This window comes from Chanos chanos, chromosome 1 (assembly GCF_902362185.1).
Source record: "Chanos chanos chromosome 1, fChaCha1.1, whole genome shotgun sequence".
Taxonomy (NCBI): domain Eukaryota; kingdom Metazoa; phylum Chordata; class Actinopteri; order Gonorynchiformes; family Chanidae; genus Chanos; species Chanos chanos.
The window spans coordinates 45,645,580-45,666,293 of NC_044495.1; the positions used below are offsets into that span (position 1 = coordinate 45,645,580).

The 20,714-nt window shown below is 41.1% G+C and overlaps 3 protein-coding genes across 3 annotated transcripts in view; 2 read left to right on the forward strand and 1 right to left on the reverse strand.

The window, feature by feature from the left end:
• The first annotated feature begins 2,429 nt into the window (after positions 1–2,429).
• On the forward strand, positions 2,430–3,802 carry ccno (cyclin O). Its single transcript, XM_030790660.1, has 3 exons — positions 2,430–2,639; positions 2,715–2,900; positions 3,182–3,802. The coding sequence occupies exons 1-3, from the start codon at positions 2,430–2,432 to the stop codon at positions 3,800–3,802; spliced, it is 1,017 nt and encodes a 338-aa protein (XP_030646520.1).
• A 1,586-nt stretch (positions 3,803–5,388) lies between these two features.
• Positions 5,389–8,578, reverse strand: nmrk1 (nicotinamide riboside kinase 1). Its single transcript, XM_030774493.1, has 7 exons — positions 8,404–8,578; positions 7,679–7,769; positions 7,244–7,292; positions 6,602–6,776; positions 6,214–6,285; positions 6,015–6,121; positions 5,389–5,753 (listed from the first exon to the last, which is right to left on the reverse strand). The coding sequence occupies exons 1-7, from the start codon at positions 8,430–8,432 to the stop codon at positions 5,674–5,676; spliced, it is 603 nt and encodes a 200-aa protein (XP_030630353.1). The 5' UTR covers positions 8,433–8,578; the 3' UTR covers positions 5,389–5,673.
• Positions 8,579–10,555: 1,977 nt separating this feature from the next.
• Positions 10,556–20,714, forward strand: part of smtnb (smoothelin b) — a 61,213-nt gene continuing 51,054 nt past the window's right edge. Inside the window, exon 1 of the mRNA XM_030794351.1 lies at positions 10,556–10,753. Within this exon, the coding sequence (XP_030650211.1) occupies positions 10,556–10,753 (198 nt within the window). The remainder of the gene's footprint in view (positions 10,754–20,714) is intronic.

Here is a 20,714-nt window from a genome sequence, read left to right on the forward strand (position 1 = left end):
TACATACCAAACTGTTTTTCTGTGATATGTAGTGGACAACACACAAACAAATGACGTATAAGTTGTGTATAAAGTTAATTCTATAGAAATGCTTATAGGATGTACAAATGAAAGGTTAAATCTTGAATAAGAGGTTAAAACAAGTGCATTTCCAAACAAGCTGAAGTCATGTTCATCATGGCTGTGACAGAGCATTGTTTCACTGGGACTGGGGGAGAAATGCTGGAGGTAGAAAGCTCCAGGCTGTGCTGAGCCTACATGCTGTTAATGGCTCAGAGTGAAAGACAGTGTGGTAAATATCACTCTTGCTCCTCCTGGACAGGAACAGCATGGTGACCCCTCACTGGGGGCTGGTTTGTGGGCTTTTGAAGATTTGTTGCCTGGCTACAGAGATGAGTTGAGGGCCCAATAGATGGTGACAGTGACAGTATGCCCAGGTAGAGTTTCCTCTGCAGGTCCTTCAGATCCTCAAAGTATCTCGCACTTACAGCACCTGAAAATAAATAAATAACATTGGTCATCTTTACTGCTTATGGAACCATTCCTAAAATGTAATATGTACACTTAGTGGTTTCTTACTTGATGCGATGGTTGTTTTTTTCATTGCTGGCCCAAAGGGATCGGGCTTTGGGCCGGTCCAGTCCTGTACACCTAATATCTGGGATGAGAGTATCCCTGTCTGGAAAAGGTGCCTCAGTGAGGACAGTGAGTGGCTGTGCTGCAGGTCCTGGCTAGCTGTGATGTAAGGCAGGAAGAATGAATCAGGAGAAAACACAGGGAGGTTCCCAGGCTTGGCCTCCTGCTGGACTGCTGTGCAGGGCCTTTTCTGATCTTTGGCCACCTTGGGTGCTGGGGATGTTTGTAGAAAGTTTTTCCTGCACTGGGAATCCAGTAGTTTCTGGATGTGACTGTTGGGGGTCTCTGGGAGTGAAGCTTTCATATGATCTCTGGTTGGTCCTGTCTGTGTGACTGGGATCAGCAGACACTGGGAGGATATGCTAAGTGGTCTCACTTGTGTATTCATCATATCCAAATACTGTAACAGGGTTGAAACCTGCATGCAGAGCACAACACTACATAAACCAACCAGCCTGCACACACTCAAAAGTGTGACAAACTTGACCAATATTTCATTTAACAGTCTGTTGTTTTGGTTTTCCATACCTTTAATCCAGACAAACCTTCCCACTGCTCTGTATCTCTGTCTTTGCACTTTTCACCCATGTGTATTCAGATGCTGATATAAAATGGTTCATCACAGTCTGCATCTCCAAGAAATGTCCTTTCAGTTAACACAATTTATTTATTTAATCCCCATTTCTGGTGTTGTCAGGAACACAGTTGCTACCCATGGAGCCATGTGAGTGAGTGCAGATTCTTTAGGGTGTACAGTGCTGCCAGCCAGTCACGAAACCCGTTTGTGATGTCATAATATTTGATTTCAGAGGCTCGTGGGATATGAATAACTACATTCAAATCTTAAATACTGTAAAATTAAAAAAACAAAACAACAAAACGTATGTACACTCGCGAATGTGTGCACACATGTGAGAGAGTTGCAGAGATTTAAGCGATTAGCGATTTCATTGTTATTATTTATTTTTTTTTCAGTAAATTGCACCTGTAAGTAGCACTAAGTATCTCACAAGTTATTTTGCATTTCTTGTTGAAGCTGGGAGCTTATTTTGTATTAATTATCATTTTGCGAACACGGATTTATGGCATTTAAATAAGATGTTATGCGTGTTGATAAGCAGAAACGCTCCAGAAACCTTTCGAGTTTGTAATCTTACGCCTATCGTGCAAACTCGTCCCTGGAGACAGCGCAATTACCCGGGCTGCACGCACCACTGGCGCGAGTTATTCCCTAAACCTTCCCTGTCTCGGGTTGGAAATTTGCGTAACCCTGGAAAATATGACACGGCAGTCATACTGAACATTTCAGGCTGTGAAGGGACCCTAAATATTTATTTAATTTATGTCATATAAGTTCCTTAGTAATACTAAAAAGGTCCATCAGATATAATCTTTTGTGTCAGTAAGTGCACCCTAACCCTTTGCTAAACAAAGAAAGCGTAAGCAACCTTCGTTGTCAAGACAACGCAGACGCCTGGAGCCCTGCGGTCCAGCAATGCGCGCTACTGAACCCGGGAAAAGTGCCGCACGTCATACACAACAAACACGACCAATGAAAAGAAAGTTACATGTCAGAGAACTCCGCTCAGATGGTTATTACACATAACCAGGCAGGACAACCGAGACACATATCAGCTGCTCCGGGGAACATTTTCTTTTGCTCTTTGGATTTCAATGCCAACATTTCTAGACAGACGAAAAGATCAGCCACGGTTTCATTAGAACTCTCCAGGACGGCGAACGAACGAGTGCTCCCGGACGCAATCCCTGACCTCTGGAGAGTTCGACTAAAAATGTCTGTTTTAAGTGATTCTGGTTTTGAGGAGGATATTCAAAGTTTATCTCCATCCCCGCCTCCGTTGCTTCACTGGTCAACTGTACCACAAGACAGACTGGTGGCTGACAGGCAGGATTTCCAGGAGTACGACGAAAGCTGCTTTGTCATTCAGTTACACAACGAAGAGACGTTCCTCGCCAGTGACTGTTTGGCTCGACAGCCGCAGGTGAGAAAAATATCTGAGGTGTTTTCGTACACTTGCACTGAACGACTGGTATTAATGTAGTCAGTGTTTTCTCAGGTTACTGCAGAGGCGCGCTGTAAGTTAGTGAGCTGGCTGATAGCTGTCCACAGACACTTCAAACTGTCGTTTGAATCATGCTGTCTCGCTGTCAATATTATGGACCGGTTTTTGGTCACGACATCAGTGGCTGCGGACTGCTTCCAGTTGCTTGGCGTAACGTCCCTGCTTATCGCTACAAAACAGGTAGGTGTTTGTTTGACAGAAAAAAACGCTAGAAAAACGCTAGAACCTATCTACAACAGGTAATGCCCATGACAGTTTGAGAACTCTAAAGTGTTAATACAGACATTATGAGTGAGATTATGACTCGCCCAGGTCACTGCAGAATATTATGTTGCTGAACACAGTGTTTCGAGTCATTACTAATTTCTGTTTCAGCAGTACTGAGTGTTTTATATTATCTCTTTATTGGAGAGTGCTTTATGATGTGTGTGTGATGATTCTGTGCTGATCCACTCTGACAGGTGGAGGTGTGCTCCCCTCGGATAAAGCAGCTCCTGTCCCTCTGCTGTAACACCTTTTCCAGAGAGCAGCTTTGCAACCTGGAATGTCTAATCCTGCTGAGGCTAAATTTCAGGCTGGCCGCACCCACACACGCCTTCTTTCTCGACTACTACAGCAGCCGCAGTACGGCACAGTGGGTCACCCCTGCTGGAGCCGACGGCAGGAAAACAGCTGACGGCACAGGTGACTGTCTGAATGGGAGGAGATGTGACTGGGACCACAGATCTATAGAGGCTGAGGCGTGTAAGAGTTTGGCACGCAGGATCTGTGAACTGAGTTTGGCAGATTATGCTTTCAACAGATATGCTCCATCAGTGACAGCCCAGTGTGCAGTGAGATTGGCCACAGACATTCTGAGGAGCCAGTCAAATGAGCCGTCTCCCACTGGACTCACTGACTCTTTGCAGACATCATGTGACCAATCACAAACTCAAGAACAGAAGCAGAACAATGCACTCAATTATATAGACAATTTGCCACCAGAGGGCGACAGTCACCACCTCATACAACAATGTATGGAAAGCCTCAGGTTGTTAGTTTCTCTTAATTATGAGGCAATGCAGAGCTTGACTGCTTTATAAAACATGTTTATGAAGTCTGCTCCACATTCCTGTCAGTACATGTGTGTACTGTTGCTTGAAATCTATTTTTTTTTCAGTAATATCAGGTCACAAAATGTTGTAGTACATTGAGAATGCTATAGCAAAGGATACTGTTCTGAATTAGACGAAGAAACCAATGCTGTCAGTAAAGCTGAACTGTTCTTTCAGTCACTCATATGAACAGTCATCTGTTTTTCACATGTGCTTTTCATTCACTTCCACCATCTCAGCTTCTTATCCTCTTATGTTTTCAAACGTAACATGAATTTGTCAGATATTATCTTTTCTTATGTAGAATTAGAACACTGCTTTGGCCAGTCTGACACAAGGACTGAAATAGCATGTATGGTGATTGACTACATATGTGTATATATGTATACATCTCCTCTAATTTATTTGCTACCTCAAATGTTTATAAACAGTGTGATTTGTATGTTATATTTACACCACATATATGTTAAATGCTAGTATGTATGATTTCAGGATGGCATGATGTTTCAAAGTGTAACTGCTGTTAAAAGTTATTTTCTTTTATTCTTTTGACAAGTCGAATAATTGAACCTCGCGAGTAAGATAATTCATTTGTGCTATCATAAAAAAAAATCATTTTTAAACTTACAAATGTAGGATTTATTTGAATGAATGAAGTTGTAGACTGTCTACTTTTGCACATGATAAACTTTTGTATGATTCCTTCTTAAATTAAGTGAGCTACAAATGAAGAAAAAAACAACATTGTCTCATTATGTCAATTTGTCATGTATTTTAATAATACATTTTGAATAGATTATTTCCAAATATACAAAACATTAGAAGTACAAAATCCATATCATGGTTCTAATATGATACTAATATCATTTTGTCTATCAAATATATACAAAAAAACGCCACTTTCATTTTTAAGACAAGGAAAATTGTTAATGGGCTTTTAAATTTGGAGTACAATTTTCGTTTGCATAACTAGTACACGCAGCCTAAACAGGACGGGTAAAGAGAAAACACTGTCAAACCCCAAAGAGTTCTAATCCAGGGTGAGCAGATACACTGGGAAACATTTATCTTTGCATAGCTTATACACTGATAAAGAGCAGAAATATATTTTGCTTGTAGCCTCCAAATAAGATACTGCACTGTGGACATATGTCTTTTCTCTGGAAGAGAAAGTGAAAGGAAAAACATTACTTACTAATGCACTATTACCGTGAAGTCTGACAGCAACATTTCTCTATCTGCTCCGTTAAGCCATATACCTCTCTTTTTCAGCCCTGCACTGACCCAACACTTAATAACAACAACAACAACAATATTTATATAGTTCTTTCAAACACAGTGGTAGGCAGTAGTTTAGAAGAAAAAACTATTTAGTAATTCGTTGGAGCAGGATTTACAGCCAACTAGTGGTAGACTAGGTTTAAATCTGATTTATGCTCAGACCCAATGATTCCTCTACAGAAAGTTTTGTCTATAAAAAAATGAAAATCAATGTGATGCTGTCTCCAGCTGATTTGGCCAAAGTGTGAGTATGTAAACTGAGAATAAGACTTCAGCATTGAAAAAAAACAAACATGAGTTTTACGGATGAGAAAATGTAATGCCAATGTGACGCGTTACATCTGAGTCAGTGCAGGGCAATGTCAGTTACTCACATCCAAATACAATACTAAAGCACTCAATAAAAACAGGGCATCTGAACCACATCTAAATGATCCACTGCATGTGCAGAGTTTACACACTGGCCTATCGGATGAAATCAGGCATGCATGTGGAGAGCCGAAACACAGCTGTTCAGGGCAGGCACCACGGACTCACTTCAGAAACTCAGTTTTAGATAATATTGACCACCTGATCTTTCACCGCTCAACCTCAGCCATGACCTCTTCATACACAGTGCTGACCAGCTCCTCCTTATCCAGCGTGCCGTCCAGAAAAACTACACACAGGATGAATAAACACTTAGAGTGGAATGACTGACAAATTGGACATGAAAAGGAAGACAGGAGGTGGCTGCTGTGGTTTACATTATAATTCTACGGCCTGGACTCATGTTTGACATATTCAAATAATCAAACACTAGTACAGCAAATATGTGGGGGCTGTCTTGAATAGAGACACTTCAGATGTAGTGGGCTGGAATGCAGTAAGACCTATGAGTCGAGTATGCCTGGCACCAAAGCTCCCCTATGGGACTTACCCATGTCCTTCACCATGCTCTCCATCTCTTCACGGTTCTTCAGATACATGGGCCAAACATGGCCGTCAAAGTAACCTGGAGGGTCTGGAGGTGAGTACACCCTGGAGCTGTCAAACAGAGACATACAGACAAGACTTTACGGCACAGGAACATCTCTCAGTCACATGTGAGGGTGTGGAAAGCCGATCATTCAGTTTACCTTCTCCTTTCTTTGGACACCTCGTACGGGACATCCAAAAAGTACCTCTTCCTTATTAGACTGTTCAAAGGCCTACCAATCACACAGTCAAAACACAGAGTCACAAATCAAAGACCTACAGATCACAGAGTCAAAACACAGAGTCACAAATCAAAGACCTACAGATCACAGAGTCAAAACACAGAGTCACAAATCAAAGACCTACAGATCACAGAGTCAAAACACAGAGTCACAACTCAAAGGCCTACAGATCACATAGTCAAAATGAGCCACAGCTCAGTCTCTATGTGTTAACCAGGATGTGGTGAAATCCAGAGGACTTACAGCCCATTTTTTACATGGAAAATCATTTTCAGTTTTACTGATATTCATGAACCTTTTAACGTACGCATAATTGAAGATGAGGAAGCCCTCAACTATAAGTATAAAAACGTCTTTATCTTGTTTCCGTGGAGAAACGGGGTGTGTCACAGGAAGGCCATGTGATGTCATAAATGTCTGAGGATCCCTGAGCCAGTCTTCTATGGCACTCATCATTCTATCCATGTGCAGAGCACTCAACACTGCAACAAGAGCAAAAAACAACAAACAAAAAACAACAACACATGCTTCATTAATGGCTGACCTCAGCCAACTGAAAAAAAAATATTCTAAATATGCTAATTCTAAAACTTTTTCAGACAGTTTCTTCTTTTCTTAATAAGATGCGAATCTAATCTTATTTGGCATAGTGCTAGAAGAGTTAAATTCCAAACACATGGATTTCATTATTACACACATAAGGGGTCATTCAAGAACCTGTCACATGACTGAAACCATCTGACAGTGAGCTGAATCAAACAGATACTGTCACCTGGCTAAATTTCAATCATTGTAAAATTACCTTTAATTTCTTACAGTTATTAAAATCTTATCAGTCTTCGACCTAAGTCTCCACCAAGGTAACTGCCTCACTGTTGTTGAGATACTGTGTATTCCAATGTGTGTGTATATTAATTTAATATTTGATATCACAGATGCTAAAACTTACCATCATATTGTTTAAACCCGTTGTGGTCAACAGGAACCACAGAGTTGTCCTATAATCCAAACAGAGAGGAAGAGTTTGTCAGTGACAGTGAGTGTGTCTACAGTGAGAGTTATTACTATTCTGTCAGACCCAATTTGATCACAAGTCTCCAAGCCTGTGGACTAACATCTGCTCTTCATGTCTGTCCACCCAGGCCTCTGTCCTCCACTGTTAAAAACACACTAACAGGGCCAGGTCCATACATATAATGTAACATAACATACATATAACGTAATATAGGCTTTTAGATAATACAGATTTTCTGTACTACTTTCATACCGAGAGAAATGATGAGTGCATTTATGTCCAATCATATACATTAATTGTCCAAGTTCAAACTAGAGCTCAAGTCCCAAAGTTTGATGTAATGCACAGGATGAATCAGAGAGGACTTACTTTAAAGAAGTTATCCTGGGAGATGACACAGCTGTTGGGTAACCTCTCCTGAAGACTTCTGCTCAAGGTGGTCTTCCCCCCGTTTGTCACGCTGGCACAGACAGATAAAAGAGGGTGAGACAAACGAAAACAACTGAGAACTCCCCTGTGCTCTAGTACATTAAGCTTTAAGCAACAACTTGGCTCAAGCCAAGGGTCAACAATACTCCTCAGGCACTCCAAGACACAACCTCCTACATGACACGTCAATAGTTCCAAATGACTGTTCTCACAACACAAGTCTAAAACTGTGTTTATGTAGATGAGATCTAGGTGATAGCTGAGTTAAGTCAGCGTTTCTTGGAGACTGTGGAATAAACAAACTGACAAACAAACAAACAAATTATATTCATGGACCTGCCAGAACTTGTCTTTTCAGTATGAACATTTAATGAAGATACTTGAGATTTCCTGTGTCTACATCTGTATCACATCTGTATTTTAACAGAACAAGTGGGTTCTCTAGTAACCTATTACACTACATTTTTAACCACATTGGACACAGTGCTCTTACTAAAGAGGTGGACTTCGCACACCGTAACGGAATTACGTACAAAGTAAAGCTCCTACAGTTAAAGGTGCATGTCTTTGCTGGTCACAGTAGCTCTTTCCTCTCTTCCAGTTAAGGAGAAATAGATCTGTGCAATGCATGTTTTAAAAAGTTAAGCGATTATATAGGCACGTACCCGCCAATCCCGACGATCAGCTTCTTCATGTTGTCAGACCAGGAGAATCAGACCATTAAAAAATTATTTCGGTTTTATTTCAAAACCAAGTCCATGGAGGAATTTTTGGACACGCTGTTTTGGTAGTATGGAACGACATTGCGTCTGCTCCGAGGCTACGCGTTGACCCCGAGAGCTCTGGAGATAAATCGATTCAGATGTTTGCCCCTGCGCTACGCGACCCGTAAAAAGTACAGTGTATCTGAGAAGGTCCAACCAAATGTTCCTGACATTACAATTCCCCTACTTTGCCGTCTCTGTCACAACATCTGTTAAAAGAAAAAAAAAAGAATAACGTGTCTCTGAAAGGTGATCTCGTACGAAAAATATAAAGCTAATCAGTATACATTTAAAAGATGCTGAAAACAATCACAAAATTCATTACAAGAACATTTGTGTTTATGCACGCGTTTCTACTGAAACCCGGATTTAGCCCTGCTCATATCCATCCACAAATGTTAAAACTCGCTCAAGCAATGATATTATACTAACTGAGGCTAACCATTATCCTCGCTATAAAATATTGCTCTGCGAGATTCTTCATTAAATCAGTGTACATTTTAGCCTAAAACTGAATACATGATAAATAAATTAGCAATGAGTCAGAAAAACGTGTTTAGAGAACTGTCCAGACACTAAGAACTCTTAGGACATAGATATCACCCATCCAGAAGACATAACTTTCTGTTAACAATAGTTGGACTTTACCGCTCTAATCGTGAACACAGGCTCCTTCGTCCTCGCATAAGTCAACACAAGATATGCGTTTGTGCGCCACCTGTTGCGCTGGTTGTGATAAAACAACTGCTTTTTAACACGTACAAAAAATACACAAATTAAGAGTAGAATTTAAGTGTTATTCTGGTTGCTGAAAAATGTGTTCTTGACCCATGTCCTATACCTGTGTTTACATTAAAAATACACAGCTAAATACCAATCATAATGATAATATTTATATCTCTTGTCTACTGTGAATAAACTAAGAGGTCTCTGTAGAGGTCAGCACACACTGCCCACGTTTTAAACACAGAATGAGGTCAGTGCAGATGAGCCTGGATGATGTCATGTGATCACTATCCATGAAAACACCTCATCTGCTGATTTAAACACAGGGTGCACTTGTATCGGATTTGATACCACAAATGAATGTGGGCACAAACAGATCTAAACATTTCTGATTCCACATGGCTTTTGTCATGCAGTTTACACTGTCATAAAAGTATTTGAGCAAAACAGAAAAAAACAGAATTGGGTTGCTTTTGTGTTATGACATTAGTCTAAAATTAAGTGCAACGCATGAAGCACATTTACTTTTACAGAGTAAAGCACAAATGAACCTATTTAACCGCCTCAGGTCTCCCTTCTGTTCAAAGTGTACATCAATATATGGTGTCAGAAAAAAGGACATCTGCTGAAAAGAGAGAACAATGATACAGATATAGTTCAAGTTCAGGTTCAAGTTTATATAGCTGCAGTGCTATTGTCTCATGGAGCTCATGTTTACAAGCAGACTGAGAGAAGAGGGGGAGGAGAGGCAATGTAGCTATGTACTCCTGTGGATATAGGAGAAACACAGAGGCATTTTTAACACATGGTCACTGAACATGGTTGAAGTTGAGGCACTGAATGCCTTTATGAGCACTCTAATGCATATGTGATAACAAAGTCAAACATTTGTGATAAATGGATCCACTTTATACTGGTATAACAGGAAGGAAACAACAGAAAGTCAATTCACAAAGTGAATGAGGCAAAGCCACTGAATCAGGAACTGATAAATGATGAGCTGTTTACTGGCCCTGTCACTCAGACACCACAACCCTTCACTGACACAGTCAATGGACAACAGGGCATAGAGCTGGTTAAACACTTTAAACCAGCCAGGTACAGCAGACAGCCAAGTACATCAGCCCCACTGACAAGTATGATGACCTATGAAAAAGCCCTGAACTAATACCCACCTCACTTCCCATTGCTGGTTACAGTGGTCAGCAGGTCACAGTGTATCAGATCTGGTCAAAGCCATTTTGGATCCAGACTTGATACAGGTACATATCCATTTCATAATAAGAAAGGCTTGCCATTGCACGCATGACTGTCCATCTGCCTCGGCATGAGAGGCGTCAACAGGGTGAGAGTGCACCCACAGTTCCCATCATCTACTCAAGATGAGATCACACAGGCTGGTCAGAGCATGCTCCTACTGAGCCGTGACATCTGCCTGGCCAAGTTCACAACCTGTCTGTCAAACATCAGCGCTCTACTGCTTCACTGTGTCACCTGCTACAGGACTCGTATGAATTTGCTTGGAGTCAGTGTTACATGGTTGGATCCCCACTCTGGCACTGAGCCCAGGATGTGAAGGCGAGGACTTGGTAACTGTTGAACCACTGTGGATGTCTAGTTCAACCTGGCAAGGTGGACCCACATGTAAAGAAGACCAGACTCACACATGAGTCAAGTAACAAAGACTTCAGGAGACTACAAGGGCTTGGCCTCTAGACATATACAACGGAAATGCTAACTCAAGACTGAGCAATCAGAGACAACAAAGGCAGGAGTGAAATACACTCAAATTAACAAGAAATGTGTGCAAAAGATTACTAAATAACCCAAATGAAAACCATAGACAAGGCATGAGGCACAAAACACAAAGACAATGCCAACCTCTGACAACAACCAGAGGAAACAGCAGGCAGACGCCTCACACCAAAAGAAAGGCTCTACACAGATTCATCCAAACACCAAAAGAAAGGCTCTGCACAGATTCATCCAAACATGGACTGAGAACAGTTCTCCTCTAAACAGGAAAGCTTTGACCTGTCATGTATACAAACAACTTCAGCTCAGGCATAGGTACACTTAACATACACCTTATGGTGATTTTACACAGCTATCAAAGGTTATTTGGGAGGGATGGCCAGAGGAGAGAAGGAAATGCCCTCAGAACTATTGATATGTGTAGCTGTCAGACAGTTTTGCATTTATTTCATTGCACATTTGCACATTTTATTCTGTGTTCATTTGTTTTGTGATGTTGCCTGTCCCTTTAATTCACCTCTGCAATGTAATGCGAGCTGTTGCATGTTGCAAGGGGGGCACGTATAAGTGGGACACCTATCATTTAAAAAATGGCAGCCACGCTACTCATGGGAAGTTGTTCTGTATTGAAGTTTCAAGTCAAGTTCACTTAATGTTCGTTACTCCCTTTTTGGTTATGCGGCCAGTGAGGTACGTTTAAGTTTAATGTGACTGTGTTTATTTGTAATTTATGTTGTTTGAACTTGTGTATGAATTTGTTTGTATGTTTTATTTTAGTAACTTGCGTATTAATTCGTTTGTATGTTTTATTTAGTTCTCATGGCTTAAGTTTATTGGTGTGTTCAACAATAAATTGCCAGTAAAGAAAACTCGTGTCATCATTTAAACCAGAGAGAGCTACAGTATGAGCCAACATCATGTTTACAGTCACATAAAACGGTTATTCCACCTTATTCAGGAAACACAGGTGGTGTATGTATTCCCATGGGCCACATCAGCAGGGGAAAAATGCAAACACAGAACCTGTGCCGCTCTTCTCTGTCCATGTGTAAATAAGCTAAAGTCATGGATGGAGCATGTTCTTCTAGATCCTTCCAGTGTGCACAAAGGATTCCAGACTAGACCCAGGCAAAAGGGGACAACACATCGCTTTACATAGAAGAGCAAAGATGACAGTGCCATAGGAATCATTACACCGGGTTCTTTGATGAACTAGACAAGCTGACCAGCAGTTTGACAGCGCAAACTCCTGTTATCCACAAAGTCAAAGCAACACTTGCCAGGTGTGGCACGGCTGAACGAGTTATTTCAGGGTTATTTCATTGTTATTAATTGGTTATTTCAAATAACTGCACTCAGTACAAAGGCAAAGAATGTGAAGTTTTTATTGAAGTTTGGCATTTACATACATCACACCTAGTCCACATTACCCACAAAGAAAACAGCCCAGATCAGAAAATCACTTCAGCCTGCTCAGGTTTTGTCCCACAAAAACATTCTCAGAAAACACTTCACGTCTCCAGGTCTTGTGCTAATGAGTGACAGGGTTGCTCCACAGTGTTCAGCACAAACCAAGACATCCAGACCAAAGCTTCCAGTGCTAAAAAGGTAGGGGTTCCTACAATGGCAGCAAACACCAAGACTACCACTACAACGGCTCAGTTCAACCTCTACCACAGTTAGACACAGGTGTGTCCATTTCTATCCAAGAGCATGGAGAGAGAAAACTACTCTCTGTAATTCAGCAAGCCTCAGAAAACACTCAGAGGTTGTACCCTGTCTGCACACCTGAATGACAGAACAGAACTCTCACTAAAATCACAAACATCTGAATGACAGAACAGAACTCTCACTAAAATCACAAACATCTGAATGACAGAACAGAACTCTCACTAAAATCACAAACATCTGAATGACAGAACAGAACTCTCACTAAAATCACAAACACCTGAATGACAGAACAGAACTCTCACTAAAATCACAAACACCTGAATGACAGAACAGAACTCTCACTAAAATCACAAACACCTGAATGACAGAACAGAACTCTCACTAAAATCACAAACATCAGAATGACAGAACAGAACTCTCACTGAAATCACAAACACCTGAATGACAGAACAGAACTCTCACTAAAATCACAAACACCTGAATGACAGAACAGAACTCTCACTGAAATCACAAACATCTGAATGACAGAACAGAACTCTCACTAAAATCACAAACATCTGAATGACAGAACAGAACTCTCACTGAAATCACAAACATCTGAATGACAGAACAGAACTCTCACTAAAATCACAAACACCTGAATGACAGAACAGAACTCTCACTAAAATCACTAACATCAGAATGACAGAACAGAACTCTCACTGAAATCACAAACATCTGAATGACAGAACAGAACTCTCACTGAAATCACAAACATCTGAATGACAGAACAGAACTCTTACTAAAATCACAAACACCTGAATGACAGAACAGAACTCTCACTAAAATCACAAACATCTGAATGACAAACAGAACTCTCACTAAAATCACAAACATCTGAATGACAGAACATCTAGACTACGTCTAGATTTAAAAAAGAGAAGAAAGAGAGAGTGAGAGAATGCATGTAGTATTAAGAGTACGCCTTTTGCCCCAGGGAGCAAGAACAGCACATAACAGATCATTAAAAACATCACCATAACACAGACAATTATGATATATCCGTACATTTGCCCCAAGTAAACACGATCAAACAGCTATACAATTCTGAACCTCATTTCCAAAGGGCTGATAGATGAGCAGAGTGAATGGAGGCTGATTTTGGTGAGAGAACTGAGGGGAAATATATGGAGATGAGAGGAAGTATTTCCCTTAATGGTGCTCAGAGGGTCACGGTAAAGGGGACTCAACTCAAATGATTCTTAGATCAAACTGGTTCTGAATCACAAATGGTTCTGTGCTTTGACTTTCCACAGTACTGATAATACCACAGATACATGCAGTGACTGTTACGTAACAGAAGTTTGATCTTTATAGTTTGATCTTTAAGCTTCCTGTGTATGCCCTTGTGCACTCTGATGTTCCATTAATACATTATAAGTGAAGTGCTTACCCATATAAACACACAGAAATACTTCTCCCTCAGGTCAGTTCTGTTACATAAGAGTATTGGACAGTATTCTTCCCTCCTGAATGACCACACCGTGGCATAATTTGCCAAACTACCTCTGTCTAAATAAACAGTGAAAATTATCTGCTGCCGTTCTGTCTTGTGTCTGGGGCTGGGGTCAGAATTGTTACACAAGATGGGTACAGACACAGAGATTCTCTGACCCAGCTTCTACATTCCCTCTGGCACACCTGCGGCTTACTGCGCTCACTGTCAACAGGAAGGAAAACGGATTATACTAGAGGCCACACAGAGAAAAGGAAAACAGACTTGAGCTGTTTGTTGGATGTTTTTGAGTAGGCTTACTCTCCCTTCAAATGGCAATTGAGTGGTTTACGGATTTTGCAAAGGAGATCTCTATTGATGTTTGTACTTTTATTTGACCTCATACAGAAATCTGATAAACAGTCCTCAATTTCCCCCATTTTAAACTGACCTTTTTTTATCATAGCTCTGCATTCATACACTTGTCACACCAGTCTCGTTTCTATCAGCACCGATGAGGTCACACGCTCAGCCTGAGATGGAGGGTTTTGTCTCTGTGTTGTTGTTTCTCAGTCCAGTTTGTCAGCAAGCCCGGGTAGCAGACAAGAGCGTCTTTCTCATGGACGGAGAATAACTGAGAGTAATCAGTCATTGTTTTCTTAAGTAGACGTACCCTGTCTGTTAATGCCCTTACAGGGGTGGGAGAGCTCTGGTCAGCAAAATGGGTCCGACGGAGAAACCTCGTGATATGAACAGTGAAAGGCCATGTAACCGTAAGTTATTCAGCATGTACACAGGTCAATGGTTTTCTTGTCAAATTATGTACAGAAAAATACAGATGGTTAGCTGATATTTTTCAGTGACTTACTTTGGCACAGTGTGGAACAAGAGTTTGTCTTATTAGTTCATTACTGGATACATATCTGAATGAAATAATCGACATAGCCGACGGTATTGTTACATATTTGAAATCGAAGCTAAAAGACGCATATTTTTAGTAATCTTTTTTTTTAGTAAGAGGTAGTTTAGTAATTCAGCAAGCCACTGTCAGCTTAATTCTCTTTCAGGAAACATTTGTTGAACAACAAGCTCTCTCAAGCTTTTTGCTGTTTTCCTCATTCAAAGGCGACACAAACAAAACAAACAAACAAACACGAGTCCTGACTCTGATATTATGACTCCGTGCCAGTGTCAGTGTCCAGTGAGATGTAGACAAATATTGTTTCTAACCTTTGGCTACTATCCATTTCTTTATCTCTAATATTTCTCTAACATTTACACCGTTAGGCAGCCGACTAACAATAGGTTAGTTTTCATAGCAAGTCAAAACGCACGCCCGTGAACAAAAAATAGGTTTAAAACATCCTAGTGGAGAGATGGATTCAACTTGCCAATGCCATAACAATAATACTATCGTAACAATGAAATCTTATGAGAAATTAGTTAACCAGCCATTGATATCAGCCATCAGTTCCCGCGTACCGAGAGGGCAGACTGTTTAAGGATAAAACATTCTACAAAACCTGTTACCTTTGTTGCAGGTACTAAAAACATGAAGGCTATTTTAAAAAGCATATTTGCTTCTCCTTTGCCTTCAAAAAGGTAAGCTATTAGGCCTACTTCTGTTTGGGAAAACTGTACACAGATGACACAGCATAGGCCAAGTTTTACCGATCTGAATGATATCTCAAAGGCGATTACCATTTTCCGTGAAAGGAGAACGTTGTAAAAGGAACAATATTATTGATTTACTCAAATGAGAACGATTTGCGATAGCAGGAAGCTATAGCCAAAGCCCCATTAAAATCGTGGAGACGCGAACCATATAAGGTTTTTTAAAGGAGTATAGACACGCACTAAACCATAAAGTAGTCTGAGATTTTTTGACAGACCAGTAAATTTCGAAAGTGTTTTCCCTGTGACCAATCAATGACGACAACCAGGTGGGGGAACGCTGAATTTTTAAATTTCAGGATCTCTATTGGTCATGGATTAAGGGCGGGATTTCATCTCAAATTATTTGCGGAGAAAAGGAGCCGTAGACTTTGTATCAGCCCAGGAGGCATGAACGCCTGAATTTGAGTGAGTAAAATTACATATTTCTACAACTGTAGCCATAGTTGTACTTGCAAACTCACGTGTCTACTCAAATAGAGAAGACTTTTACCCTCTAGGTTTCTTAATGGGAAACTTTTCGAACTAGACCGTAGTTTGAAAGAAACTCGTGAGATGTGCCTAGTCGCTTGAATTTAGCTTGTTCATTGTGGTAAATTTTGCCGGATACTGACTTCGTTTATTTCGCGTTTATCGCCATTCTTGGCCGGCTCTCGGTAAAAAGCCGAATGTATTAGCAGTCCTGTCTGTCTGAAACATACATTAAGTTCGATGTCAGCGCTGTATATTTACTGAGCAAACGGATCCCTCTGGAATGTTTCACGTATTGGGGATGTTTTTGATTAATTTGAGGACAGTTTAACTCTTCTTCTGGGATTACCGTTTTTTAAATTCTGTAAATTTGTTCTCATAGGTTGCATAGTTGAGATGTTTAGGAAAATAGAACTCTCGAGAAAAACACTCAACTAATTAACTTGTATCTAGCGAAAAAAGTGCAACACACACGTGGTATTTTGTTTTGCTTTATAGAGTTTTTCGTACGGTTGTGGCGATAAAGAGACGATAGACGACATGACCGACAAGCCTTATTCTTCTTTGGATGAATCGGCGCTACGGAACCTGGTGAGTCGCATGGATGGGTCTGTCCTGTTGCTGTTGACCTTATCTCAAAAATTCTGATACTTTAAAAAAAGTGTGATATGTTGACACATATCTACCAATTTCAGATTCGTAATAGCCTAGTTGTCGTGGGATGAAAAGCTATCCAATCTGGCATGGGAACAGCCTGGAAACTGGGCCAGATGAGATGTTGGTTGCTTTACAGCCTCAAATTCACAAGGCAGGAGTCATGCTGTTGATTTCATCTGAGGTGTTTGTTGCGAATCCACAGCGGACGTTAGTAATTGATTTAGTCGTTTATGGTGGTTTAAACTCACTTCCTCCCCTTGTTGTTCCGCACAATTTGGTCCAAATCTTTCACACACTTATGATTGAAATTTATATGATTGAAATTCATATAGTATACCTTTATTTATCTGTTTCAGGGCAGACAGTTGGTTTAACTAAGAGTGAGGCAGGTGTGCTCCTTAATGTTGCTTTAAGTCGGAAGGTATTTCGTCATATGTGCGGGTCATCATACTACTTTACTAAATGTCATTAGTTATTAGTCATGGCAGTGGATTCCAGGTGAGACAGTCTGAGATGCCACAGTCCCTGCTTGTGTTTATGCAGTCGTAGGAGTGAAAACCGGGTTGACGCGTAATAATAATGTCGTCACCAGACTTTGGCTCTTATTAATGATTTAGGAAACTGAGTCAGTTTCCTGGAGCCCGTTCAGTAGACTAGTGTAACAGTCGCAATGCGCGTACTATCTCTCACGGTTTATCCTGTAGGCCTAGTAGCCTAGGTATCAGACGAGCCGTGTCAGAGCGCTCATAGCCGTTCGCTGAAGCTGCATCTGTCTGAGCTGGAGTTCTCCTTTTCTGGACATAGCGTCCTGGAATGCTCCAGCGCTTATCCTGACAGATCACATTCCCATGGAAGCACGCTTTCCTCCCTCAAAATGTCATGTTGTAAATAAATCTCCCGTAATGAGGGGAGCGATTTGTTGGCAATATCGACATGTTTGTGATGTTTTTCCAGGCCACTTTCCTCTCTGTTTGTTGACTTTGCCCTCATAAATTTCCTGCGATGGTCTTTTTTTTCTTTTTTTTTTCCAAAATGAATTTGAATATCTGATCATTGCACCGTTGCAGCATTTTGTTTTTCCTTTCATTATGTTTTTACTCTAAAATGTCATCATCTCATTACCTTTCAGTTCATTAATCAGACAGGTTTAACCCATCAGTATGTTTAACTCAACTCTTACACATTGTTCATGTGTTTTTGTCGCTAAGCAGGTTTAATGACGCCTGTGACTCTGGCTGTATGTGTTTGTTTTGAGTGTTGAGGCTGAATGGTGGAACTCTGCTAATTACTATTGTCTTTTGCACTGTGCACTGACACACTCAGTGCTTGTCACTTCACTTTGTCAGTGGCACTATTCTGTTCCCAGCTGCTGATCCAGGATCAGCACACTCCATCTCACACCCAGCCACACCACTAATGAGTTTAATAATAATAAAAAAAGAAGTCTCTGCCTGTCTGTATGTCTGTCTGCGTAAACAGACTCACCCATTTTGTCCCTCCTGTCAGCTCATGTCTTAATATCCCACCTGTATGTGCAGGTAGGCTCATTTGTATGTCCACAGGAGAATTATGCAACTGAAAAACTGCCTCTCTGTTTCACCACTTCTCCAGGCATGTCTGTGAGTCTACTCTGGCTTCACATGCGTTCCATCACCTCTACACCAATGAGCCCTGGAAAATGCATTACAGTGTACACGCGCATACACACACAGATGCGCACACAGACAGACACACTTACATACATATACAGGCACACACTTGGTTGTAGGTGGCATATCTCTTAATGTGGGTGCAGTCCTTCTGCGTGTGAGAGGAGGGTTAATGTGGGGCGTCCTGTGGCTTGTGTTGTTGAGATGTTCGTGTCAGTTGGAGTGAGCGTTCTCCTTGTCTATCCTGTTGTTGAGACGTTCGTGTCAGTTGGAGTGAGCGTTCTCCTTGTCTGTCGTGTTGTTGAGACATTCATGTCAGTTGGAGTGGGCGTTCTCCTTGTCTGTCGTGTTGTTGAGACGTTCGTGTCAGTTGGAGTGAGCGTTCTCCTTGTCTGTCGTGTTGTTGAGACGTTCGTGTCAGTTGGAGTGAGCGTTCTCCTTGTCTGTCGTGTTGTTGAGACGTTCGTGTCAGTTGGAGTGAGCGTTCTCCTTGTCTATCCTGTTGTTGAGACGTTCGTGTCAGTTGGAGTGAGCGTTCTCCTTGTCTGTCGTGTTGTTGAGACGTTCGTGTCAGTTGGAGTGAGCGTTCTCCTTGTCTATCCTGTTGTTGAGACGTTCGTGTCAGTTGGAGTGAGCGTTCTCCTTGTCTGTCGTGTTGTTGAGACGTTCGTGTCAGTTGGAGTGAGCGTTCTCCTTGTCTGTCGTGTTGTTTTGGTGAAACGTATCTCAGGATCTGTGGCATTGCTGAAATCCCACTGTATGTAACTGTGCTGGTTGTTTTGTCCCCCCCCCCCCCCAATGCGGGTGAAGAGTCAGGGTTTAAAGTGCTCATTAAAGCCCGTTTATTTTACAAGAGGCCTTCTGTCCTCTTCTGCCGTGTGGTCTTTTTCTCTCCTCCCCACATTTCACCCTGGGGAGTTTGAAATGTCACAGCCTCTCATGGGGTGCGAGAAATGTGAAGTTTCCCCTGAACTTTCATTTGGTTCAGAGATATTTATAGCTGTTTATACATGCTCCATTTCCACAGAAATACGCTTTTTTTCTACCTCAACATTTTTTGATGCTGGCATATCGCCAAAATACTGTTCTATCTCTATGTTTTGTTTTCCTTTAATCTCAACTCTTCAGGGTTGTTTTTTCCATGAGCCCTTGTTCTTTACTCTTCCATTGTCAGAGTGAGAGTCATAGTAATGAAGTCAGTAGAGCATTTGACATGAAAACTAATCCAGTGAAAGCTGAGGCAGACAGATCTAGTTCTAGTGAATAGGAAACATTCTCTCAGGGTTAAGTCTGTGTTTCAGCAGTTTCCTCTCTGGTGATTATAAACTCCACACTATCACTTTACGATTGGTAATTCCTCTTCAGGTACTGCTGTTGTACTCTATTTAAGACAGTTGTGAATGTGAGTGGAGTTTAATGCTTTTAGGGTGGTGTTTTTTATCAGATCTTTGATCAGCTGTAGCAGCATTCCTCTGAATAGGTCTGAACACGCTGCACCAACACACCCACCGCCCTCATCTGATTTTATAGACTAATGACATTTTTCCCCTGAATGTTACGCACCACACTTTTCAACACTTTACCAGACAGACACGCCTATTGCCCCAGAGAAGTTGTGTTTAGAGCAAAACCTATAGCTGATACATGTTGAAGTACTACTGGTCTTGACAGCCAACAACATATTTGGTGTGTGATGATCTTGATTTTTTTTTTTTTGTTTGTTGATGTGTGTTTGTATGTAGAACCATTATTAATCCTCAGCTTTATGGTTGCATGTATGAAAAAAAAGACAGGAATGATCCAGAAACAGTTTTATACAGGTCACAGCTTCTTTGAGGGGATTTTCCACAAGGCATATTCTCTTTTCTTTCATCTCAGAACAACTTAGACCTGACTACAGCCAATATCATTCAACTATCCTCTCAACAAGTCTCTCTCTCTCTCTTTCTTTCTCTCTGTCTCTCTCTTTCTCCCTCTCTCTCTATCTCTCATTCACTCTGACATTGTTGGCGTGCATTGCCTGTGTTTTGTTAATGGCAGTGAATTAACAGGGCTTTTAGCTGTTGAGGTGTGTGTGTGTGTGTGGAGTGGAGAGACTGTGGATGATGAAAATAATAATGATGATGTTGTAGTGT

Bases quoted from the DNA above. Each gene is read 5' to 3' on its own strand.
- nmrk1 (XM_030774493.1), bottom strand. From the start codon at position 8,432: ATGAAGAAGCTGATCGTCGGGATTGGCGG. The intron at 6,777-7,243 runs GTAAGTTTTAGC...CTCTTGTTGCAG, and splicing joins CGGGTTTAAACAATATGATG to TGTTGAGTGCTCTGCACATG. The intron at 5,754-6,014 runs GTAAGTCCCATA...TCCTGTGTGTAG, and splicing joins GAGCATGGTGAAGGACATGG to TTTTTCTGGACGGCACGCTG.
- ccno (XM_030790660.1), top strand. From the start codon at position 2,430: ATGTCTGTTTTAAGTGATTCTGGTTTTGAGGAGGATATTCAAAGTTTA. The intron at 2,640-2,714 runs GTGAGAAAAATA...GTGTTTTCTCAG, and splicing joins GTTTGGCTCGACAGCCGCAG to GTTACTGCAGAGGCGCGCTG. The intron at 2,901-3,181 runs GTAGGTGTTTGT...CCACTCTGACAG, and splicing joins TGCTTATCGCTACAAAACAG to GTGGAGGTGTGCTCCCCTCG.